At 48.4% G+C, this 23,808-nt stretch overlaps 2 protein-coding genes across 3 annotated transcripts in view; one reads left to right on the forward strand and one right to left on the reverse strand.

Moving 5' to 3' along the window:
• Window positions 1-1,052: 1,052 nt before the first annotated feature.
• On the reverse strand, window positions 1,053-9,963 carry DFFA (DNA fragmentation factor subunit alpha). The gene is made up of 6 exons (XM_072608830.1): window positions 9,706-9,963; window positions 7,726-7,887; window positions 6,427-6,575; window positions 4,482-4,671; window positions 4,118-4,257; window positions 1,053-2,248 (listed from the first exon to the last, which is right to left on the reverse strand). The coding sequence occupies exons 1-6, from the start codon at window positions 9,836-9,838 to the stop codon at window positions 2,048-2,050; spliced, it is 975 nt and encodes a 324-aa protein (XP_072464931.1). The 5' UTR covers window positions 9,839-9,963; the 3' UTR covers window positions 1,053-2,047.
• A 5,759-nt stretch (window positions 9,964-15,722) lies between these two features.
• The window catches only part of PEX14 (peroxisomal biogenesis factor 14), a 146,955-nt gene continuing 138,869 nt past the window's right edge, over window positions 15,723-23,808 (forward strand). The window contains exon 1 of one of the 2 annotated variants that reach the window (XM_072608832.1): window positions 15,723-15,849. In XM_072608832.1, coding sequence (XP_072464933.1) covers window positions 15,814-15,849 — 36 coding nt within the window. In that variant the 5' untranslated portion in view covers window positions 15,723-15,813. The remainder of the gene's footprint in view (window positions 15,850-23,808) is intronic. The other variant, XM_072608831.1, reaches the window with a different exon arrangement.

Below are 23,808 nucleotides of genomic sequence, written 5' to 3' on the forward strand. Positions count from 1 at the left end.
GAGTGGGGTGAGAGGAATCCAGTAAACATTCAGGACCCTTGTGCTAAACCAGGGCTCAGGGGCCTCCAGACCGGGTCAAAGAAGTTGAGGATTGAATTCTCAAGAAAGTTGTTGTATAGCCAAAGTACAGTACCAGAAGTCAAAAACTGAATAATTGTAATGACTGATCTTGGCCCTGAAGAACCAATCATTAAACATAGATTAAGCACCTAGTAAATGCCAGGGTCAACTAGATGGCTCAGTGGATTAAGTGCTGGGCCTGGAGTCAGGAAGACCTTAGTTTAAATCCAGCCCCAGACATTTACTAGCTATGTGACCCTGGGAAAGTTACTTACGGTTCATGGGGTCACATAGAGTCAGATACAACTAAGCAATAACAAATGTGCCAGGTGCCATGCAAAGCCCTGGGGATACAAAAAGAGACAAAAGACATTTTCTGCCTTTAAGGATCTCATAATTTAATGGGAGAAAACACCTCCCTATTTTCAGTAAAAGTGGGGCACTATGGGTACAAATGTACTATATACATGGTCAGAAATGGGTTTGATGTTGGTTGAAGTGTTTATTTAGTCAGAGAGAGAAGGCTCATTTGGGGAGGGGGTGACGTATGAATGTGACATAAAAAGGCTTCAAGAAAAATTATTTTTAAAAGTTCAATAAGCTTGGTCCTGAAAAGATGGCAAATCTATGCCTCTCTTCCTTGAAGGGAGTGGGAGGGAATAGGGGTGTGGATCACTGCCTGGAAGGTCAGCTTTAGCTGGCATGTTAGTTATAAGGGAGGACTCAAAAATCCCAGGCCCTTTATCAGCAGCCTTTCTTTCTAAGGTTGCTTTACAGAAACAAACATACAGGCAACCCTGCAACTCCTCTATGGAAAGGCCTGATGGTGCCAAAGACCTGAGCAAGCCCAAATCTATCTTTGGCATTCACTACCATCAAGATAGTCAGCACCAAGTTACATGGAAACAAGTTGGAGCCATGAGCTCCTTTACTGATATCAGAAGACTCAAGATATGGGAAGGCAGCCTGAGTTTCACCAAGGTAACAGCCAATTTCATAATACGTAATCTTTTATTATATGTATATACACATATGCATTATATATAGTACAGTGGTTCCTAAATAGTATATATGTGCATTGTATATAGTATAGTAGTGGCTAGACACTGGAGTAAGACCTGAGTTCAAATTCTGCTTCATGTACTTAACTCTGTACCCCCAGTCATTTCACCTGAGCCTTAGTTTTCTCATCTATAAAATGGAGCATATATTAGCACCTGCCTCACAGAGTTAATTTGAGAATCAAATGAAATAATGCATGTAAAGTTCTCTTGTATTTTTTGTCTGGTATCTAATTTCAGCGGTACAGGGAACTCCCAGCGACAAAATTCTTTCTCCTAACAAAAATCATCACTTTCTCTGCCTGGGGCACTGAGGGGCCAAGTATCTTATCCAGAGTCACATTGGCAGGCGCTGCCAGAGTGAGATTGAATTCAGGTCATCCCGACCACCATGGCCAGCTACCTCTCTGGATTAGATATTAGGAGTGAAATACCCAGCCCCCTTCCACCTCAAGCTATTCCTGGTCTGCAGACTTAAAATACACCTAAAGGTTGAAGTGAAAATCTGTTTGAAAAAGAAAAGCCTCCCCCACTCCCCAACCCTCCCAAATGACCATGCTCTACATCCCATTCCCTGCTTTCCCTTCAGGCTTTTCTGCTATGGCCACAGGTGGAGGGCAGTGATAATCAATTGGAAATTGCCCCCTCTTTTGGAATTCTTTTTGAAAAAACAGGAGCCCACAGTTAAGAGTTTGGGAGGTGACATTTTTGCCTCCGTAGTCCAAAAATTCTAAAAATGAACAGAGCCTCCGTTGCTCAGGATTGTTTTTCCCAACGGGGTCTGTCCAGCTCCCTGCCCCTCATCACTGAGAGGCCCTAGGACAGGGGGTGGGGGCCCGGACAAGGAGAACAGCAGAGTCTGAGTTCCTGCTGATGATCCCGACGAAGATGCAGCTGCTGGGAGGGAGGTGAGGTGGGGAGGGGGCTCACTTGGCCCGTTTAAGGCTCACAGGCTCTTCGGTCAGAGAATTCTGCCTGGCAGATATGCTGTGGAGTGCGTTGAGGCTCTGGACCTGCTGCAGGCGCAGGGTGAGCTGCTGCTGACAGGCTCTCTGGATGGCTTCGGCCTTTTCCAGGTCCCAGCTCAGAGCCTGAGCCAGGGCCTCTGGGTGCTCCTTTGTCACCAACTGCAGCACAAAGGGGAGAAGTCAGTGTTCTGACCCCTTCCCCCACACTGCCTTCGGCCCTAAAGACTTGCCAGGAACAACAATGTTTACCGGAAAGGAAGGGAACGGAATACCTCTATGTGCCAGGCACCGTGCTGAGCACGTTACAGAAATGATCTTGTCTGATGTTTACTGATTCCCATTTACTGATGTGCTTTCAAGCACTTCATAGACATTATCTCTTCCTAAGAGCCTCATGAAAACCCTGGGAAGTGGCAGTGGTTTTGTGGGGGGAGCATGAGCCCTTTTGCTCATGGAAGAGTCAGAAGACCTGTTTTCAAATCCTGGTTTTGGGTAAGTCACTTGGCTCTATTTTCTCCTTCGGAAAAACTCGATGGCCTCCAACATCCCTTCCAGCCCTGAAACTATGATCTTATGAGCTATACTTACACTCTTAAAGTGTAACTATATACATAAACTCTTAAAAAGTGATTTGTCCACATAGTCAGGGCTTAATACATGTTTGGTGAATGACAGTTTTACAATGAAGGTAATGGAGGTTTTAGGCCAGTCACCCACAGCTGGTATGTATCTGAATTCAAGTGTTCCTGACTCCACAGTTAGCCCTGCAGGTGATCTGGGGGCATTACTATGCAACTGTTTTACAGATGAGGAAACTGAGGCTGGAAGAATGACTCTCCCTGGGTCACAGAGCCTGTAAGGGTCAAAAATGAGACTCAAAGGAAGGTCATCCAGACACCAGATGGACTCCCCAGGCCAGGTGCTTCTCCCTTAGCTGTACAGAAGGATGCTCTCTTGCTCCAGGGCTCAGTTCTTACCAAGGCCAGCAGAAAAAGACAGATCTTTCCAACCACCTGGCTGCCTTTCCTTCCCTTTCATTTACAACAGGAGACAAAGGCAGAGAGTATGACCCCAGGGTGCATCTGGGGATGGGAACCAAAGGAAAACATCTCCATTCTTTGGGGGAATAGCTAGCTGGCGCCACAGGGCCTGGAGTCAGGACTCATCTTCCTGAGTTCAAATCCAGCCTCAAATACTTTCTAGTGGTGTGACCCTGAGCAAGTCACTTCACCCTCTTTGCCTCAGTTTCCTCGTCTATAAAATGAGCTGAAAAAGGAGATGGCAGTGAGGAGGGGATATAGCATCTCTCATCTCTGGGCCTTTGCACTAGGCTGGCCCCCAGGTCTGCAATGCCCTTCTGCCTCACTTCCACCTTAGAATCCTTTGGTTCCTTCAAAACTCTGCCCAAGCGCCACCTTATACAGGAAGCCCATCCTTTTTCCTCATGGCTAGTGTCCTCACTTCTCTCTCATCACGCTTTTATCAAGGAACTGTACCAGGAACTGAGCTATCTCATATTTATACCTAAAGGGCTATGAGCTCCATGTTTTCTCATCCATCCAATCTTTACAATAGCAACCCTGTGACAACAATCCTGTAGGTGTTCTGAACCCCATTTTACAGATGAGGAAAACTAAGGTTCAGAGAGGTGACTTGTTCTAGGTCACAGAACTAGTGTTTGAGATGAGATTCGACCTCAGATCTTCCTGACATGGGGGCCAGTACTATGCCTCTCCATAGAGAGACCTACCCTGGAAGCCCCTGCCTCTGGGCTGTCCTGAGGCTCAAATGAGACAATGCAGGGAAAGTATTTTGCAAACATGCAAAGCAAACATGCAAATGGAAGTTTTTATTATAATCATGATTGTTGTCGCTCATTAAATGGACATGTTTCCCATGTTTCTCTTGCCATGCCTTAAAAAGTACCCAACCATGAGTCCAGCCATTCCTAAGGACAACACCTCATGTTATCTCCCCCAGGGCCCAACAGGATACCTTGAGCAGACACCTCTGGATCTGCTCACCTACCTCTAAGTCCTGGCTGGATAAGCTCAGCTCTGGGCAAGACTTTTCCTTCAGCACTATCAGGACGTGATTGGAGAGTGTGACATAGCCAGCAACCCGTGAGTCCACGTCATCCATCCCTTCATCCAAAGTAGTCTCAGACTCTGCAAAATAGCCACAAGACAGTGATTGGCAGCTGGCCCAAGGGCAAGCCTAGAACAGGGCCTATTGGTCCCCTGGGTGAGGCAGGGGGTTGCCACCCAGAGAATTCCAACCTCAGGGCAGTTTGGGACATCCGTGGTAACTGTGTATTTGGGCTGTCAATTTGTTTCTTTCTGAGGGAAGGTCTCCGTTCATGGAGGAAGGGAAGCCCCTATCCTCTCCTTACCTGCCTGCTTTGATAGGATGCCTCCCTCTTTCTCCAGGGCCTGGAGATAGAGCTGCAGCAGCTGCCTAGACTGCCGGGCTTCTTCTCTATGGTCTAGCACCTGCTGGAGTGTGTTCTGGAGGTCCTGGGTTCTTGAAGGACTCTGGGAGAGCTCCTGAGCTAAGTCTGAGCAGGGAACGTCAATGAGTACCTGGCACATGAAAACAGGAGGTAGAAATAAGGAGACAAATAAGGTCACAGCAACAGGGTCTTATCAAATCAATTAAATTCTCTGGCTTCAGTAAGTCATCTGAACCCTTTCCAGCAGTCAGCAAACTGCCATGGGAAGCATTCTGGCTAGGTAAGACATGAAGCGAGAAGATGTAGAGCAAGACAGTGATACAATGGACTTAACTTCTTCTGAGTCTATTGGGGAAAAAAAAATTAATGTCGGTGAGATGCTAGGAAAGAGATGGGGCGAGAAGATGGAATAAGCCAGCTAATGTCGTTCAGTCCGTCACTTCCAGTCACGTCCTGCTCTTTGTGATCCCATTTCGAGTTCTCTTGGCTAAAGTGGTTTTCTATTTCCTTCTCCAGCTCATTTTATAGATGGGGAAACTGAGGCAAACAGGATGAAGTGACTTGCCCAGAGTCACACAGCTAGGAAGTATCTGAGGCCAGATTTGAACTTAGAGAGGTAAGATTTTTTTGATTCCAGATTCAGGGCTCCATCTAGATACTAGTAGTGCCACCTGGCTGCCCTCAAGTCAGCTATACAAGGGATTTAATTTTTCTGTGTCTGTTTTCCTATTGAAAAAAAAAAAAAGGGGTGGTGGTGGTTACTAATGCCAATGAGAGGCAGCATAGGAGAATGGTTAGGAGGCCAGCCTTGGAGGTAGGCAGGTCTGGATCCAAACCCTGCCTCTGATATAAACTAGGTATGTGAGTGTGGACAAGTCAGTGCATCTCTGGTGCCCCAGGTGCCTCTCTGCTTGTTACAAATAATGAGCTATTGATCTCAGCTGACTGTCTTCATCAGTAGGGGAAGTTTCCACACTGGGAGTTTCTCCCTTATACATATGCAAAAGATCACAGGTTTAGAACAAGTAAAGAAAAAAACACCCTAGGAGAGGGGACAGAAGCTTGTCCTTCAAGGGCGGAAGACACAGGTTTAAGTCTTGCTTGTGACACTTCTGCATTGGGAGAGGGGGTTGCCATACTGGGAGGTCCCAAAATTGACTTTGGTCTAGACCAAAAAAAAAAAAATCTTAAGAACAATGATAATACAATTGTTTTCCATTAATGCACAAAACCAAATCCATGGATACACAGATACGTACTACACACGAAACAAGAACGAGTCAGTGACTGCTGAGTCATCCTCCCTGAAGACACCTGTGAATGGACTCAGCAGCGTTCTTTGTCCAGAACTGTGACTTCATCGTTAGCAATGTCCTGTGCCAGCGTTGGGCAGAACCTGGGCCAGCACACGGTCTCAGAGAGAAGCCGTGGGGTGTCGGAGGCAGGAGGTGGACTCTGGGCTTCCTGGCTCTGAGGCCAGTTTTCTCACTGGTAACCCCACCCCCCATTTAAAATGACCCAAGGGAGAAGGAGCTACAACTTATTTTCAGAGGTAAATCTAGCACATTCAGCAGAGGAAAGGTCTTCCTACCTATGTTCTAAGTCTGCTGAAAGGGTAACTAGCTGAGGAGGACAATTTCAAAGTTTTACAGCTAAAAGCAAATGCAGAGAAACTCATTCATTGGACGAGCACTTACTGAGAGTCTAACAAGGTGCTGGAAAAAGCAAAGAGGCTGGTGGGGTAAGAATGGGAGGCCTCTAGAAAAGGGAGGGGTATGAAAGGCAGCGCTTCTAACAGAATGACCAAACCTGACAGCAGAGAAACAGCTGTGCTGGAAGCAGGAAAGCACTGGCTGTGTCAGGGTGACGGTGGGAGGCCCCTTACCTGAAGATCTTCCTCTGCCAGGAGGATGATGCTGGAGAGATCTCCTTTGAGCTGTCGGGCCAGGTTCTTCCACCGGCACCCCTCGCTGCTGCTGTCTGTTTCATCTTTTCCTTCGAAGGATTCCTGGGTGAGCCATGCTGTGCCCCCATCTGACCCACAGGAGAAAAGGCCAGGTGCTTGTCAGAACCACCAGGCCTGAAACACCCTGATGTGAGAGACAGCTAAAGATGTTCAAGGTGTGAAAGTCCCTCTGGCTTTAAGGTACAAAGGGCCAGACCCAGATTTGACCTCAGGAAAGCCTTCCTAGCATGGGAGCTGTCCAACAGCAGAGGAGGGGGCAAATTCTGCCTCCCTAGGGGGCCCATGCAGTGGAAGGAAGAGCTCTTGGTGGGGGTTCCTGAAAGCCCTGCCAGCCCAGAGCTTCTAGGAATCTTTCCTTTATGTCACAGGAAACATGGATTCATGGGCAACAGTTTGATTGATCCTTGGGAAAATGAGCAAGGGCTTAACCTCTTTCTTCCTTTTGCTGATACATGAAACTACCTTTAACTATTCTGAAATACATTGTGAGTTAGGTTAGACTTAGCTCATTACCAAACCTTTCTAGTTATCAGATATTTACTCCCCACTACCCCCATACTAGAACTGCCTCAAGCTGGAAGGGACCTTGGGAACCATCTGTTCCAACCCCTTCATTTTACAGATGAGGAAACTGAGGCCCAAGGAGCTAAAGCAACAGGATCCTGGATCTAGAGCTGGAAAAGACTAAGGGATAGGGTGGGGGGGACCAGGTCAAAGCCCTTGATTTACAGCACATGTGATTCAGGCTCTGGAATCTATTCCACAGTCATTATGAGGAAGGCTGAGAACATCTAGAAGGTGATGATTAGAAGGCAATCACAGTGTTGTAGACATAGACTTGGCCTTGGAGTCTGCAAGGGCTGTGTTCAAATCCTGCCTCTGAGACCCTGGGCAAGCCCTCCCTGAGCCCTCAGACAACTCTCTTAAGTTACAGACATAAAGAAATTCTTACACTAACATGTTCCTACCACCAAGTAGTGCTGATATAGCATCCTCATTCTCATCCTCCTCCTCCTCATCGTTGTCATCATCATCATTATCATCACTAGCATTCACATAGCTCCAGAAGGTTTGCAAAGTACTTTCCATCAAAATCTCCCAACAACACGTCCTTCCTAAGGGCCTGATCGGCCCAGGCCACCCAGGCCTCTTGGACCGTACATGGGAAGTGAAGGCTTCGTTCCAGGGGCCATGGAAGGGGCAGCCCAGGCTCCTCACCTGTATTGCTGTATTTCCATGTCTCGTTGCAGGTGAGTGCTACAAACTTGGTGTTGTCAGGTAGACATAGGAAGTAATCTTCATCTTCCACGATGGTGCCATCCTCTGCCAGGACCAGAGTGATCGGCTCTAATGATTTGTCGATGGCTAGGATGTCACAAGCTGAGAGAGAAAGCACGAGAAGCCTTAAACACAGACCTACCGACCAAGTAAATGAAGACAATCCTGGCCTATTTATTGTTGCTCAAACTCAGAAGATATTCACTCTCCCGACCTCTGCACATCTGCACAGGTCATTCCCTATCCTCCCCCTAGAACTCTCTTCCTGTCACCTCTTCAGAGGCCTCAACTTCTTTTATGTACTCCCTCCTCCAGGAAGCCTCTTCTTACCCTGCCTTCCTTCTTCCTCGTGAAAATTATCATATGTATACTCATCCTGTAGGTAGAACTTAGGGTCTTGGATGATAAGGGATGCTTCATTTTTGTGTAGGTATCCCTGGCACCTGGTGTACAATTTTTGTTGTTCAGTCACATCCAACTCTGTGACCCCATTTAAAGTTTTCTTGGCAAAGATACTGGAGTGGTTTGCCATTTCCTTCTCCCGCTCATTTTACAGATGAGGACACTGAGGCAAACAGAGTGGAGTGACTTGCCCAGGGTCACACAGCTAGGAAGTGTCTGAAGCCACATTTGAACTCAGGTGTCCCTTTCTCCTGGCTCAGTGAGTGGTCTATTGACTGTGCCACCCAACTGCTCTGATATACAACAGGCAAGCTTAACAAATGCTTTTCCCAGTGCATTGGTTGTAATAGCTGCCAAATGAAATTAAAAAGTTTTTTCTCTATAACATTATCCCAGGGGCAGCTACGTGGCACAGTGCCACCTACAACATTGGCCCTGCACTCAGAAGGACCTGAGTTCAAATATGGTCTCTGACACTTAATAGCTGTGTGACCCTGGGTGAGTCACTTAACCTGATTGCCTCAAAAAAAATACAAAATAATACTGCTATCTCCATTTCACAGATAAAGAAGCTGGAGATACAACAGGTTTGAGCACACTGCCCCAAAGCCCGCATTTCTTATATTGGAAGGACTGTCTACAGAGCAGCATTTCTGGTTGCAAACTGCATGAAAAATTTCACAGAAAGGGAAGGGATGGGGCTGGGGGTGGGTGGTATTAGCAACTTTCACCTTCTTTCTCTCTGGCTAAGAGACAGTCTCCAGGGTAACACCCATGATAAGAAATTCTGGATAAATAAAAATCACTGAGGTGAGCCTCAAGTCTGCCTCTCCCTGTCCCAGGAGGGGGACCCCAAGCTCTTGGTACAGAGGCCTTCTACACAAGCACCCAAAAGCATCGATGGAACTTAAGGAACCTCGATGCCAACGTGCCATTTAAGCGTGACTAAGGCGCAAGCCAGACCGGGGAGGCAAGCGTTTAGGAGCGGTGCCCGCTTCCACGGGCAGTCGGGGCCAGGCTGTAGGGCGGCCAGGAGGGTGGCTCGTTAGTGCGCACGAGCTAACAGAGGGCTTGTCACAGGTGCGGAGGGCGCAGAACTGGAAGGGGCCCCTGAGGCCGTCTATTCCAAGCGGACGCTTAGGCAGGCACGGGGCGCTGCAGGCGGGGGCACGGCCGGGTCCCCATCCTCCAGGCCGCCTAGGGAGCCGGGTCCTCCGGGACGAAGCCGGCGATGCTTTCAGAGGCCCCAGAGGTGACACCATCTCCGTTCCCACGCGCCTGCCCCTGCCTCACCCCCTCCCACCCCGGCCCCACGCCCCCTAAAGTTCTCAACCTGATACGGTGAAAGGAGGGCTGGAGCCCAAGCTGGGGGGAGGAGGAGCACCCTTGCGCCACCGCGGACGAGGAGCCTCTCCCGGACTCAGTTTCCCCGTCTGTGACATGGGCCCAGCCGGGGCCCCGCTGCCCCGACCCTCCTCCTCCAGGCCCCTCGGACCCCCGGCCCAGCCCCGCGCGCACCCTTGCTCCTCAGCTCCTCCAGGCTGGAGGCCGCCGCGCCGTGATGCTCCCGGCTCTGGTTGCGCCGCAGCAGGCAGGGCTTCAAGGTGCCCGGGGTCTCCCCGGCGTCCGGGGTCTCCTCCGAGAACTCCATGGTCGGCCGCAGCAAGCCAGGGTCTGAGTCAGGGCTGGGGAGCAGCCGGTGCTGGGTAGCTCGGAGCTCGCCCTCGGCCACCACCCACGTGCGTCGGCTCGCGCCCGAAGCATGCCGGGACTGGTAGTTTCAGGCTGCCTCCAGGATTGCCCGAAGCATCTTGGGACTTGTAGTCCCCCGGCCCAAGGAGATTGCGGGTTGGGTCCGAGTCATTTTAAAGGGGCCTGAGTGGCCGGCGCTCTGAATGACTCTGAGTCCTACTGTCTTCCTGTTTGCAGACCTTCAGGCACTCCAAAACCTGAATGTTTACCATTTGCACAGTACGGGATGCCGTCCACTCTCCTAGGGGACCCACGGAGTCCATGCCACCACCCGCAGGTGCCCGCTGCTGGGGGAGGTGACAGGGAAGGATCTGGGGCTCCCTGAATCGCACTTTCATCTCAGTTCAATAAACGCTTTTAGGAGGCTCCTGCCACGTGCCCGGCCCCGTGCTGAGCTGCCAGGCTACAAAGGCAAAAGACGGTACCTGTCCTCAGGGAGCTCACGCGCAGACACAGGTGTGGGCATATGAGGGAATAATGGGAAATAACCTGGAGGGGAAGGCACTAGAATGAAGAGGGTTTGGGGAAGGCTTCCTGTGCAAGGCGGGTTTTTCAGCTGGGACTTGGAGGAAGCCAGGGAGGTCAGTAGTTGGAGGGGAGAAGGGAGAGTATTCCAGGTGTGGGGGACAGCCAGGGACAACCTGGGGAACCGTGTTTGTAGAAGAGCCAGGAGGCCAGGGTCATGGGTGGAAGTGTGTGATGGGGAGACTGGAAAGGTGGGATGGGGGTAGATCATGAAGGCCTTTGGATAAGGCCAGTCAGAGCGTTTTGTATTTGTTCCTGGGAACAAAACTCAATAGGTCGAAAACTGAACTCGTTATCTTCCTAAATCAGGGGTGGGGAACCAGCAGCCACTGAGTAGGGGGTGACATGATCAGATCTGCTTTTTAGGAAAGATGCTTCAATGGTTGAGATTGGATTGGATTGCTGAGAGAGCCGTGAGGCAGGCTGGCAACCCACCAAGAGCTGTTGAGTTTAAGATGTCTACTCTCCATCCAGTTAGAGATGTCTGAAAGGCAGTTGGAGATGCAACCTTGGAGGGCAAGAGAGATTGGGACAGGAAAGATGTTGGTTTCCCAGAGCCTTACGTTGTTTGCCAATTGAGAGTTAGTAGCATAGAGAACATAATTAAATGCCTGGGAGCTGAGGAGTTCACTAAATGAACTGGGAGAGAGGGAGAAGAGGAAGCTGAATGGCTCAGTGGATGGAGCCTGGAGTCAGGAAGATCTGAATTCAAATGTGACCTCAGATATTCACTAGCTGTGTGACCCTGGGCAAGTTACCTCTGTCTACCTTAATCCACGGAAAAGGAAATGGTAAACCACACCAGTATTCTTGCCAAGAAAAACCCATGGACAGTCCGTGAGGTCATGAAGAATCAGACAGGACCGAAGAACAACATAGAGGGAGAAGAGAAAAGAGCCCTCAGGGCCACCTATGGTTAGATCAAAGGAAGTGACAGTTCCACTGTATTCTCCCTTGGTCAGAGCATATCTGGAATATGTGTCTGGTTCTGGCTGCTGCCTTTTCTTTTTCCCTTAAAGTGTTAAAACTGTATTGATATATTTTGACACAACAGCCACCTGTCAATAAACATACAAACAAACCCTCTTCCACTTCCTGGCAGTTTGCTGTTTGCTCATATAAAGGAGGGCCAGTCCTTTATCTGACCAGATCTCCTACCTTTACACAGGAGCCTGCAGGCTGATTTTCTCAGTACCGTGGTGGTCCTTCTTCAGGTTGCTCCGGGGGCAAGTCTTTCTCCTTTAGCTTCCTGTCTTCCCAGGTTTCTCTGAATCCTCTCAGGCTTTCATCTTTCCTTAAGGCACTGCTGAGAGGTGCAAGGGGGGATGGACCAAGCTGCAAAGACAACTTGAAATGATGCTGCAGAAGAAGGATCTCTGAAGACCCTGTCAGTTCCCTTCTGTGGCTATCATGACAGAAAAAAGATGTAACTTCAAATATTTGAAGACCTTTCATGAAAAAAAGAGAATTCAAACTGATTCTGTATAATTGCAGATGCCACTCCCCAGACTGATGATGTTGTGCCCAAAGCAACTGTTTTGGAGTCAGAATTGGGCTATATCCCCGCTCTGCTCCTGCCCCTGTGACACTGGGCATATCAGTTAACCTCCCTGGGATTCAGTTTTCTCATCTATAAAATGACAAGATCGACCCTTTGGCTCTAAATTGTATACTGTTGTTGAGTTGTTTCAGTCCACTCTGACTCTTCCTGACCTCATTTGGGGTTTTCTGGGCAAAGACACTAGAATGGTTTGCCATTTCCTTCTCCAGCTCATTTTACAAATGAGGAAACTGAGGCAAACAGGATGAACTGATATGCCCAGGGTCACCCAGCTAGTAAGTGTCTGAGGCTGGATTTGAACTCAGGAAGATGAGTCTTCCTGCCTCCAGGTCTGGCATTCTGTACACTATGGCGCCACCTAGCTGTCTGCTTTCTTATAAAGCCACAGTGAGGCAGATTTTAGCCCAATTATAAGGAAGAACTTTCTAACCATTAGAAGTATGCATAAATAGAATGGTCTTTCCAGAGTGGTAGTGAGTTTCTTATCTACTGTAGGCATTAAAACAAAAGACTCAAAGTATTTAAAGCCCTGAAGGAAATTAGATGAGACCTGGGGGGAATGAGAGTGGAAGAATAGGTCTGTCAGTGGGCAAAAAGAAATGTTAATGAAAAGAGGATATCTTGTACTCACAGGCAGCTGACGTTCCCTGAGGATAAATGCATCATATAATTATAACAGTTTCTAATCATGGAAAGCTCTTTCCATGAAAGTCTTGTTTCAGTGGCACATCACAGGGTGGACTTAACCTTGAAGACATGTAGGTTCTCCCATGGAACACAAGCCCTGAAAGGCTCTGCCATGCTGGACCATGGAGGAAGAGACTTATGATGGGATGCAGGCTCTCCTGGGGTCAGGGAGGCCATCACCAGCTGGGCCTTTGGGGTGGATCTTGTGGCCACAGCTGTAACAGTAAGGATCTGAAATATACAGGAGAGCCTGCTGTACAGGTTCTTAGATCCGCTTTTCTAAAAGGAAAGCAACTTTTGAGGGGTCAACAATCTACTTTAATCAAGTACATATATCATTCACTTAGTTCAGAGGAATAAGTCAGCACCCTGAACTTCACAAACACAAACAGAGAAATAAAGGCCAACAGACAAGGCTTCCAACTGTCTGACCATAAGCAATACATATATCACAGATCAACAGACAGATTTGTCTGACCATACATACATACATAGTTACCAGAGAGAGAAGCACCAACATTTGGGTTTTCAAAGCTGGGGGGTTCCTTAGCGGCTACCCAGAGTCTCATCTGGCCAAATGAACACTTCCAATGAGTAAGCCCCAAAGTAAAACCTCACCTCGAAGTATTTATACACTTTTTAGAGCTGGAGAGCAACACCCTCTGACCCAGTGCCTCAACAGAAATTAACAAATGGCATACAGGGCCTATTAATGGGTGGAGAAGATCTTTAACTCTTCCCCCTACCTACCATTAACTTTACATTAACAACAGCCAATTCGGACGACTAAAGGAGGAGAGAATACCTACACCAACCACATCCCTCATCCTCAAACTGTGGAAGTGAGATATAGGATACAAAATATATAGAAAAATCAGTTGTTAAGGAAGCTTCTAAGAACAGTATGAACACATTGTAGTTGGCTAGTATTGGTCCTCTTTAGCTAGATGATTTCCTGTCATTTCTGGTCTATAAATACCTAGTAATGGAAATTGGAACACAATAAAAACAGACACTTGAGCCAATGAATTTTAGGGCAAGAATGGATCTGGGGGACCTGTAAGAATAGTGCCTTGTACCAACAATGAAAACACAAAATAGAAAATCTTTACAAAGTACCTGAGAGATAGAACAGCATTAATAGGTGGGGAGAGGGGAAAGAAGGAATGGAGAAACTTATATTGAGAACTCTCAGTTAGTCAATAGCTAAAAAAACTTTTATTAAATACCTATTAAACACCAGGCAGCATGCTAGGTGTTGGGGATACAAAGAAAGGCAAAAGACAGTCCCTGATCAGTAAAATCATTATTGAATGAATGAGTTATGTCCTGAGCAAAAGGAGTTTCTGGCTCATGGTTATAATGGGTTGAGGAGCGATAGCTTAATCAATTAATCAATATTTATTGTCTATTACGTCAGGCATGGTGCTAAGTGCTGGGGATACAAAGAAAGACAAAAGTCTTGCTCTCAAGGAGCTCACAGTCTAATGGAGGAGACAAGAAGCAAGCAAATATGTACAAACAGTTGAATCAATAAACATTTATTAGGCACCTACTATGTGCCAGGCACTTCTAGGTGTCCAAGTAGATAGAGTTCGAGACTTGGAATCAGGAAGACTCCTCTTTCTGAGTTCAAATCTGGCCTCAGATACCTACTAGCAATGTGACCTTGGGCAAGTCACTTAATCCTGTTTGCCTCAGTTTCCATATCTGTAAAATGAGCTGGAGAAGGAAATGGCAAACTACTCCAGTATCTTTGCCAAGAAAACTCCAAATGGACAGGACTGAACAATGACAAATGAGCACTGGGCCAAGTAGATACAAAAAGATAAAAAAGATAGGCCCTGCCCTTAAGGAATGTACAATCTAAGATACAGATAGGATAAATGGGAAATAATCAACGGAGGAGAGTTTCTAGAATTAAGAGATTTTAGCTGGGATTTGAAGGAATTCAGGGAAGCCTAGAGGATATGAAGGAGGGAATTCCAGCTTAAACATGGCATTAATTGCTGGGAACACAAATATAGTGAATTTACTTTCTAATAGACTGTACTCATCTTGGGAAGCAGTGGTCAAAGGAAGTCTTATGTCTTGGAAAGTCACAGAAATGATGAGTTACAAAATGCCTCCAAATTTTGCCACAGAGTAGAAGGAAGTTATACTGTATAAATCATTGATAATAGCTTAGGATAGGCCAAGATGTGGTATAGTGAGTAGTTTCTGGAGTCTGAAGGTCTGGGCTCCTATTAAGGCTCTGTTACTTGGCCACTGGAGTCAGATGGCAGGGGAGGAGGAAGGTGGGGGGAGTGATAAGTGAGGCTGGTGACTTTGCACAGACCTGCCTCATTTAAATCCAATCACTTGCATGTCAAGGCATCACCTCCCTGATGACATTATTATAAATGAAGGGCAAACAGCAGCCCTTGGGAAACCACCTTCTGTGTTTGTTCATGAGCTGTTGGTACAAATCATGGGATTCAGGACTGGAAGGGACTTGATGCCCCATCTGTAACCTGAAATGTGGGTTATTAAATGAATAGATAGATAGATCTATACCAGCTCTAAGTTGCAAGGTTCTTTGACTCCTCATGTTTTGTGTGACTGGAAAACATCTGGGTTCGAATTCTGCCTGCCACTCAACTAGTTGAGTGACCCTGGGCAAGTCACTTCATTTCAGTCTGCCTCAGTTTCCTTATCTGTAAAATGGGGATATAATAGCACCCAGTCCCCAGGGTTGTTGTGGATAATAATTGTAAAGAGCTTATATAAATGTTGTTATTAATATTATTATTACTGTGTCCTGGGCAAGTCCTCTGTAAAACGGGGATCAAATGAGTTCATATTTGTAAAGCGCTTAGGGCAGTGCCTGGCACACAGTAGGCGCTCTAAAGGACTTAAGATGCTGTTACTCTTACTAAGTGGAAGTGTAGGACAAGAACTTTTCCACTTTCTTATGGCCCCTCCCCCTCCCACTACTGGCCACGCCCACTCCCCCATCGATCACTCTGCTCTCTCTTCGTCTTGCCTGTGTCTGCGAGTGAGGGCGTTCCGTTCAGGAGGAGCCTCGCGGGGCGGCGATCGATTAGTCAGGCCTCAGAAAGATGGCGTCCTCGGAGCAGCCAGAGCCGACGAGCCAGGTAAGGGGGAGCCGGGGCTGCTGGGGCCCCACAGCCAGCACCGGGGTCGGTAGGGGCGTCGGGGCCGGGGGCCGGGGACCCAGGGGGCGGCGGCCTGGGCCGCTGGGCGTTCGGGACCGGGGGAAGGAATGGGGGCCCCCTCGTTGCCCCTCCCCCCATGACCCCTCGTCCACCCCCCAACCCCCGCGGCCTCGCGCGCCCGCGGCCCCGCCCCCTGCGCCCCCTCACTCGCCCCTCCCCCCCGCGGCCGCGGCGGGCGTGGGGCCGAGAAGGGCCAGTGCGCAGCCGTGGGAGGCCGTGCGCCCCCGGAGCTGGTCCCGAGCTCGGGCCCGAGTCCGGGCGAGGGGCTTTCCCGGAGCCCTCCCCTGCCCGTAAAGGTACAGGTTCGATCTCCGCGAGCTCCAGATCCTGGGGGGGAGGGGTGGGCGCTCTGCGCCTCAGTTTCCCCTTCTGTAAAATGAGCAGCTTGGGCTCCCCGAAGCTCCCTGGGCTCTCAGGGCTCGGGCCTCGCTCCAGTCCACGAGCACGTGCCAAGCGTGCCCTCGGGGGTGCCAGGAGAGGCCCACGCCGCCCCTGGCCTGGAGGGTCGGGCGTGCTGCTGCAGACAGCAGGCGCTCCGCTCTGCAGGCAGCCAGCCAGTGCGCCTGCTGTATGCCAGCCATGCAGAGGCACGTGCAGACCGGCCCCAGGAAGCTTCGTGGGAGCCCGGAGGCAGAGATGAGGACCGAGCATTCCAGGTGTGGGGGGACGCCGTGCCAGGGCCGCTGAGGCCCTGCTCCCCTCCTGTGGCCTCTCTGAGCCCCCCCCAGCATCTTCCAGCTCCGACTCCCGTGACCCCCATGCTCTTTGAGCTTCAGGTTCATGGGCTCAGAGATCTGTAAAAGTTCTAGGCAGACCGAGGAATGTTTGCGAGTGCCATGGGGCAGAGGAGCTGGTCATGTCATCTCTCATTCCCCCTCCCCAGGCACCCTCAGAGCAGAACTGTACTGAGGGCCACCTCCAGGACCTCCCACTGAAGCGCCCCGGGGCATTTTGCGCTGTTGGACATCTAGAATCGTGACATCCTAGACTAGGACTGGAAGGGACCCTGGCCTGCCTTTAGGGGAGGAAGGTGAAGCTTAGGGAAGGCAAGAGACTTGGCCAGAGTTGCCCAAGTGGCCTTGAACCTGGTCCTGGCTGTTAGATCAGCTCTCCTGGATTGAACCAGTCTGATTCCTGCTGATGCTGATTCTTTGGGACTGTAATAAAAATCCCTCCTCTTATTGATGGGAAGCACCAAAGATTATAGAATCACAGGGCTCAGATACAGGAACTATAGAGACCATGTAGTTCATTGTCCTTAGTTTTTGGATGAAGAAACTGAGGTGAGGAGAGGGTGAGCGGAGTGTCTTAGATCCACAAGGACTTTCTTCCCAGTCTCCTGAGAGAGGGATGGGTAGATGACTGCCTGGGCACAGCCTCCACTGTTTCTGGTACCTCAGTGAACTCAGAATCGTTTTTACATTTTTAAGTACAATAAAGTTCTATTTAAACATGCAAAAGCCATTCTTCCTTCTTGTCATCCTAGTCCCAAGACACTTTTACCCAATTAAAGCACAAGGTATGGTTATGAATCTGTTAGAAGTTCCTAACAGAGTAGGTGCATCAGCTGGAAAGATCACTCTTGTGGCTGTATGTTCAGGAAGGAAGGTCATGGACAGTTGGACAGTTGGACCAGGCTGGGAACTCATGTTCCTTATGGGTAGTTCTGAGACTGCTTTTGCCAGAAGCCCTGGAGCTTGAAGAGGGGTCTGAAGGGAGGAAGCTCTGCCACCCCACCCTTTGAGTTCTTGGAAGGGCTGAGATTCCTGGAGTTCAGCCCCTCCCAATGTCTAGGTCCTTGGAATGCCACAGGCTGGGCCCTTAGGCCTGGATACTGTAGGCAGCAAAGCAGTTGATTCTGAGTACCTTGAGAGAACCTCTGAAAGTTGTCACTGGAAGCCATTGCAATTCTGGTTGAACCATGACTCTCCCCTCCCCTCCCTTTACCATGCAAGACACACTTGGCCTTCATTACTTTTGTGAAGAGCTCAATATCTGCTTCTTCTTTGCCCTTCTTTCCACTGGTAGTGGAGGTGGGATTGCATCATAACAGGCTGTCAAGGGTGGGGGTTGGGAAGCTGCCTAGGGAAGGTCAGCTTCTATCAATAGGCCCCCCACATCAGAGTTGCATAGAAAAAGTGCTCTCTGTAGCTGCAGTCCTCACATGGCTCCCCCAAGTCCTTGGGGACTTTGGGGTCCTTCTAGTCCTCAGTCATCTCCATGCTTTTGAGAAGTGATGAGCTCCCACTTTTGAAAATCTTGGTCTAAGTCTGGAACTGTTGTAGGGGATTATTCTTGAGAATGATCTGACCTAGTCTCCCCAGCCAAAATACTGTGGGGTTGTTTGGACCTATGCTGACCTTTGATCTGCATTTGAACTTGAGACATTGCCCTGAAAGGTCAGAACATTTGGCAGCCAGGAGACTTAATAGAGGAGGGCTGGACCTGGAGTGTGGAAGGCTTTCCTTGTTCAGTGAGAGACCATGGAAAAAATCACTTTATCTCTCTTGATATAGCTCAGCTAAGACCACAGTTTGTCCTGAGAGTAAATGTTACAACATATATCAATCAATTAGTAAACATTCATTAACTGCCTACTGTGTGCCAGGTGCTGTGCCAAGTGCTGGGAATAAAAGTAAAAGACAGTATCTGTTCTCATGGAGGGTAGCTGGGTGGTACAGTGGATAGAGCACTGGCCTGGTAGTCAGGAGGACCTGAGTTCAAATCCAGCCTTAGACACTTGCTAGCTGTGTGACTCTGGGCAAGTCACTTAATCCTGTTTGACTCAGTTTCCTCATCTGTAAAAAGAGCTAGAGAAGGAGATGGCAAACCACTTTAGTATCTTTGCCAAGAAAACCCCAAATGGAGTCACGAAGAGTTGAACATGACTGAACAACACAAATTCTCAAGAATTTCAGTCTGATGTGGTGGGAAGCACAACAGGCAAACAGTTGTGTGCAGTTAAACTACATGCAGGATAGAATGAAGGGGGATGGGGAAAGGCTTCACATAGAAGGTAGGATTGTTACCTGAGACTTTAAGGGAACCAGGCTAGGGACTCTTTGTGAATGTTAAAGCACCTTAAAGATGTTGCTGTTATTGTTAGCTTTTGTCTCTTTTCTGATGGTGACAGTTAAGGATATTTTGTGGGGCAGCTTGAAAAATTGTCCCCAGTGACCCAGGCTAAGGCTCTCGTCTCGAGCTTAGGGTTCCATTTCTAGCATCTCTCTCTCTTTTAATAACTAGACATTTATGGATCTTTTATCCACATAGAGATGAATATTCCTCTGAAACTTCTTGATGTTTTCTGCTTATAGCACTTCTTGTTTGGTTGTTTTCATTCTTTTCTAACTGTGATCACATTTGGAGTTCTCTTGGCAAAAATACTAGATTGGTTTGCTATTTCCTTCTTCAGCTCATTTTGCAGATGAGGAAACTGAGGCAGACAGGGTGACACATAGTGGGTCACACAGTAAGCAGTTGTCTAAGACTGGATTTGAACTCAGGTCCTCTGACTGGAGGCCCAACCTTCTATCCATTCCACCATCTCACTCATTCCTCATAATGTTCTTCCTTTTATGGGCGCTAGAATAGCTTCCTTAAGGAATGGGTGATTCTGGGGATGCCCCTCTCTTTCTAGTGGTCACTTCAATCCATTGGGCTCCTATAGACTTTGTTGTTTCTTCTGGACCAAAAAGTCCAGATCTCTTTGGTCTCTCATGGAGATAATTTGCTTGAATTATTAAGGTTATTGCTTCAGCGTTTTGTTCTCTTTTTTGGCAGAATCAGTTTGGGTCGTCTGTGCCAAAGTCTTTTTTCTTCACTAATGTCATGGCTCATAGGAAGGAGGAATGTGGTCCTCCTCCCCAAACATAGGAAGTGTCTGAGTGGGTAACCAGGCAGCCAGTGCCTGGCCATCATGCCAGCTGCTGTTCTGAGGATCCGAAGAAAGGCAAAGATAGTCCCTGCTCTCAAGGAGCCCACATTCTGATGGGTAAATAATTAGGTACATACAAGATATATACCCGAGAATATTGATGTACAGGTAGCCTTGAAGGGGATTGCACTAATAGCTGGAGAGGACTTGAAAAGGCTTCTTGAAGTAGGTGGCATTTTATTTAAATATTGAAAGAAGCCAGAGAAACTAAGAAGTCAAGGTAAGGAGAGAGGGGCATTCTAGGAGTGGGAGACAGCCAGTGCAAAGGCAGGGAGGTAGGAGGTTGTGTGCCACTTGTGATGGGCAGCAAACTGACCAGTGTAGCTGGATGGCAGAGTGAGTCTGAGAGTCTGAGTGAGAATCTTTGTCCAGTCAACATGGCTGGAATTCTGGCCTTGTGCTTAAGGTTGCCTGGGGACAGTTCAGTCTGCTTGTCCAGTTCTGTCTCCTTATACCCTCCCCATTGTTGGACATGAGCCCGGTAGACCAGGAGCAGGAATTCATTGTGTGGGGCTCCAAACGTCAAGCATTTATTTAGGGCCCAGTCTGTGCCACGCTCTGCGCTAGCTTCTGGGTATACAAAATCCTGAAGCACAACAGAGTGGGAGGTTTCCTAGACACACTGGTGAGAAAATAGGAAAGCAGTGATCCAAAGGAGCTGGAGACTGTAGAAAGGCTGCCTGGAGGTGGTGTCTGGGCCAGCCTGCCAGTGCAGGGGTGGAGAACTGGCCTATATGGCAGGTCCAGTTCAGGGAAGAACCATAGAGTATTGAGCAGAGAATGATGAAATCCGTCTGGGAAGGGAAGCAGGAGCTGGGCTTGGCCCGACCCAGGAGTTCATAGTGGATCCTAGGGGCCCTAGGGAATCAATGCAGATCTTAGAGCACGGTAGTGGCATGGTCAGACCTGGGTTTTAGGAAGATTAATTTAGGAGCTGTGTAAAGGCTGCCTAGGGCAGGGGCAACACCTGGATGCCAGTTAGGAAGCTAGTGTTCTGTTTAGTGGTCTGGGGAGCTTGGGGGAGGATTTGCATTGATTGAATTTGCGCTGAGAGTTGGCTGTGAAGAGAAGGACTCCTTCATATTCAGTAACTCAGGTGGGCTTTTTTGATATGCTGAAATGACCATGGACAGTTCTTTGGATGTGTGGAGAATTAGTGGGAGGCCAGATACCAGCCTCCTTTTCTTTAGATAACCGCTGAGAGCCAGATGCCCTTCACCTGCCCTTATTTTGAATGCTGACCAAGAACTTTTTCTGTATCATGGTGTCCAAAACATGTCAGATTTTGGGAATTCTCATTTGACATTTGTCAAGTGACAAAATGCTGGTATTTATGAAAAACAAAGGTGGAGAACCTGTTTACAATTCATTAGCTCAGATGCTTAACAATGGTGGGGTGATGGGACTTTGTCCCAGGGCTCAGAATTTAGAGGCTCTGACTACAGCTGTTGTCCTGGGCTCCCGGTTCTCTATTCTGAAATTACGGGAGCTTGTCACTTCATTAACAAGAAGATTGAGAGGAGTTAGAATAAGAAGCTTCCATTGTGCTGTGGCTGCCGTCCTGATTTCTGCCCTTGCTTGGTGCCTGCTTGGTGCCATGTGCCCTGGGTTGGCTTTGTGTTTCCTTGGGTGCAGATATCGGGAGTGATGACTCTCCTGTGGATTGTAGATGACAGGATGCAGACACAAGAAAGTAGAGGAATCCTTGAGGGAGATGACATTTCCTCCCAGTGCGTTATCCAGACTCCTCATTTCATTTCCCTTCTCTTTCCATTCCCAGACAGTGAGACACTGTAGGGTGACACCCACCTCACACCCACAGACCTGCTGCATGTCTAGCCACTTTTGGGCCTGATCCCTTGGTTGAGGCATCGTTTTGAACTGTGGTGAATTTCTGTAGGAGGAAGTGTGCTCTTGCTTACTGCTCTCCTTTCCTGGGTTCTCACTAGAGAGGGAATTCAACCTCCCTTTCATTAGGAGGAAAGGAATTCCATGAGCCCCTTCCTTGCTTGGCTGGTCACCCCAGTGTATCTTCTAGAGCCTTAGACACTGTCCCTTAGTAAATGAGAGGCTGCTTCGTGAGGCGGAAAGAGCTTTGACGCCTGGAGTCTTCACACCTGGCTTGAAATTCTGCTGCTGATCCTCCCCACCTGTGTGGGGAGGGGGGGGGGGGGGGCCTTGGCCACAGTTTCCTCTTGTGTAAAATGAGGGAGTTGGTCTTGATGGTGCTTTGGTGGCCTCTGATGTGCCTTAAGATCTAGAGCCTGGGGAAGTCACTTCCTTCAGTCTCAGTTTCTTCTAGAAAATGAGGAGAGTAGGACTTACTGTGTTGGGTTGTTGTGAAGACATTTCCCAATAAGCCTTAAAGTATTCTGTATAAATGTGAGTCTGTCACCATGATTTAGGGTGGTAGAGTTCAGCCGGGCAATTGTGTAAGAGTTAGGAGCATTATGATTGAGAAAATGGAGCATATAGAGTACCAATCCTCCCTCAACTTGGGAGAAAATGAGAAACAGACACACGTTGTTGGTCTGAGTTGTTGGGGCCCTGGAGAAATCCTCTCCTTCAAAACCTCACCAGCTAGAGGCAGAGGCCTAGAATGTAGGGCTCCTATTTTATGGTTCCATGAACATTGGTGTGAGACAGACAGAGAGAGACAGAGACAGAGAGGGAGGGAGGGAGGTGTGGAGTAATCTTGGGTGTGTATCCACAAGTGTTCATTAAACACCTATGGGGCAGGTACAGTTTGCTGCAGATTTACTGGGTACATAGACCAAAAGGAAGCTGGCCCTACCTTCAGGTAGCTTATTTTCTCTAGAGGTAGGCTGAGGGAGCCTCTTAGTAATAGATATAGAGGAAATACGGATGATGTCTGTTCTATGAGCAAAGCAGAATGCGCAGATTTAGAGAACCCACCTCAGATGTTCACATTGACTGTTTGTGCGGACCTGTGGTAGAGCATTCTGAACTCAGGTTGGTCTAATCAGCCGCAGTTGGGCACATTGTGATGTCATTTTGGTCCTCTTCGAGAGTGAAGGACAGCAGCCAACTAAGGCAGGAAATCTATTTCTGGCTTGCCTCTCAACATAGTGAATATGTGGGAAGCTTCAGGAGACCACTTTCAGATCACTGTCAGGCAGATATTCCTATCCAAGTGATCCCGAGGTGAAGCTGGCAGCCGTTTGAGGTAGTGAGTTTCTTATCACTGGAGAGCCCCAGAACCATTTGTCAAGCGTTTTGGGGAGGTGCGGATGTTGTTTAGGTGTGGATCAGACCAGATTGCCTTTGAGGACTCTTCCATTTATGAGGTTCAGTGATTTTATGGTTCTGTCTAGGGAGATGCTGAAGGTACCTGCTTCCTCAGTGATTTAGTCTAATTCAGATACCCAGCAAATAGTGACTGGTAATTCATCTCCTGGCCCCTCTGGGGATCATATTCAGATTTGGTGCTCTGAAAAGCCCCTCGCTAGTTAATGTTAATGGTACTTTGAGTACCAGCTAGGAAGGGCTTCATGTTTGTAGTGATTTATTGTCACTGAATTGCCTGTTGATTTTTTAAACAAAGATTAATCACATCATCTCTCACAGGTATGGGATGGATGAGCCAAGCTGGTTCAAGGTCTGAGCCTCGCCAGCCTCAGACTTGTGGCTGAAGGAGGCTGGGAGGGGAAGAGCTCCCAGGCTCTGTATTTCAAGACTGCCAGCCAGTGAGTCATATTGGGGACTGGTTTGGAGTCTTTGCAGCAGTGCCAACCAGTGCCTTCCCACTGGGCCAAAAGCCGCCTCTCTTCCATGTTGGTCAGGCTGCTAGCAGCCTTGTGCTTCTCTTTGTTTTGGTTCGTGTGGCATTGGTCCTGCCTTATATATCTCCGGTGAGGGCAGTTGTTTCTTGCTGGTTCGTACCCTCAGCGCCTTATTTTCTCTCACCCCACATAGCTGTT

Source organism: Notamacropus eugenii, chromosome 5 (genome assembly GCF_028372415.1).
Source record: "Notamacropus eugenii isolate mMacEug1 chromosome 5, mMacEug1.pri_v2, whole genome shotgun sequence".
Lineage (NCBI taxonomy): Eukaryota > Metazoa > Chordata > Mammalia > Diprotodontia > Macropodidae > Notamacropus > Notamacropus eugenii.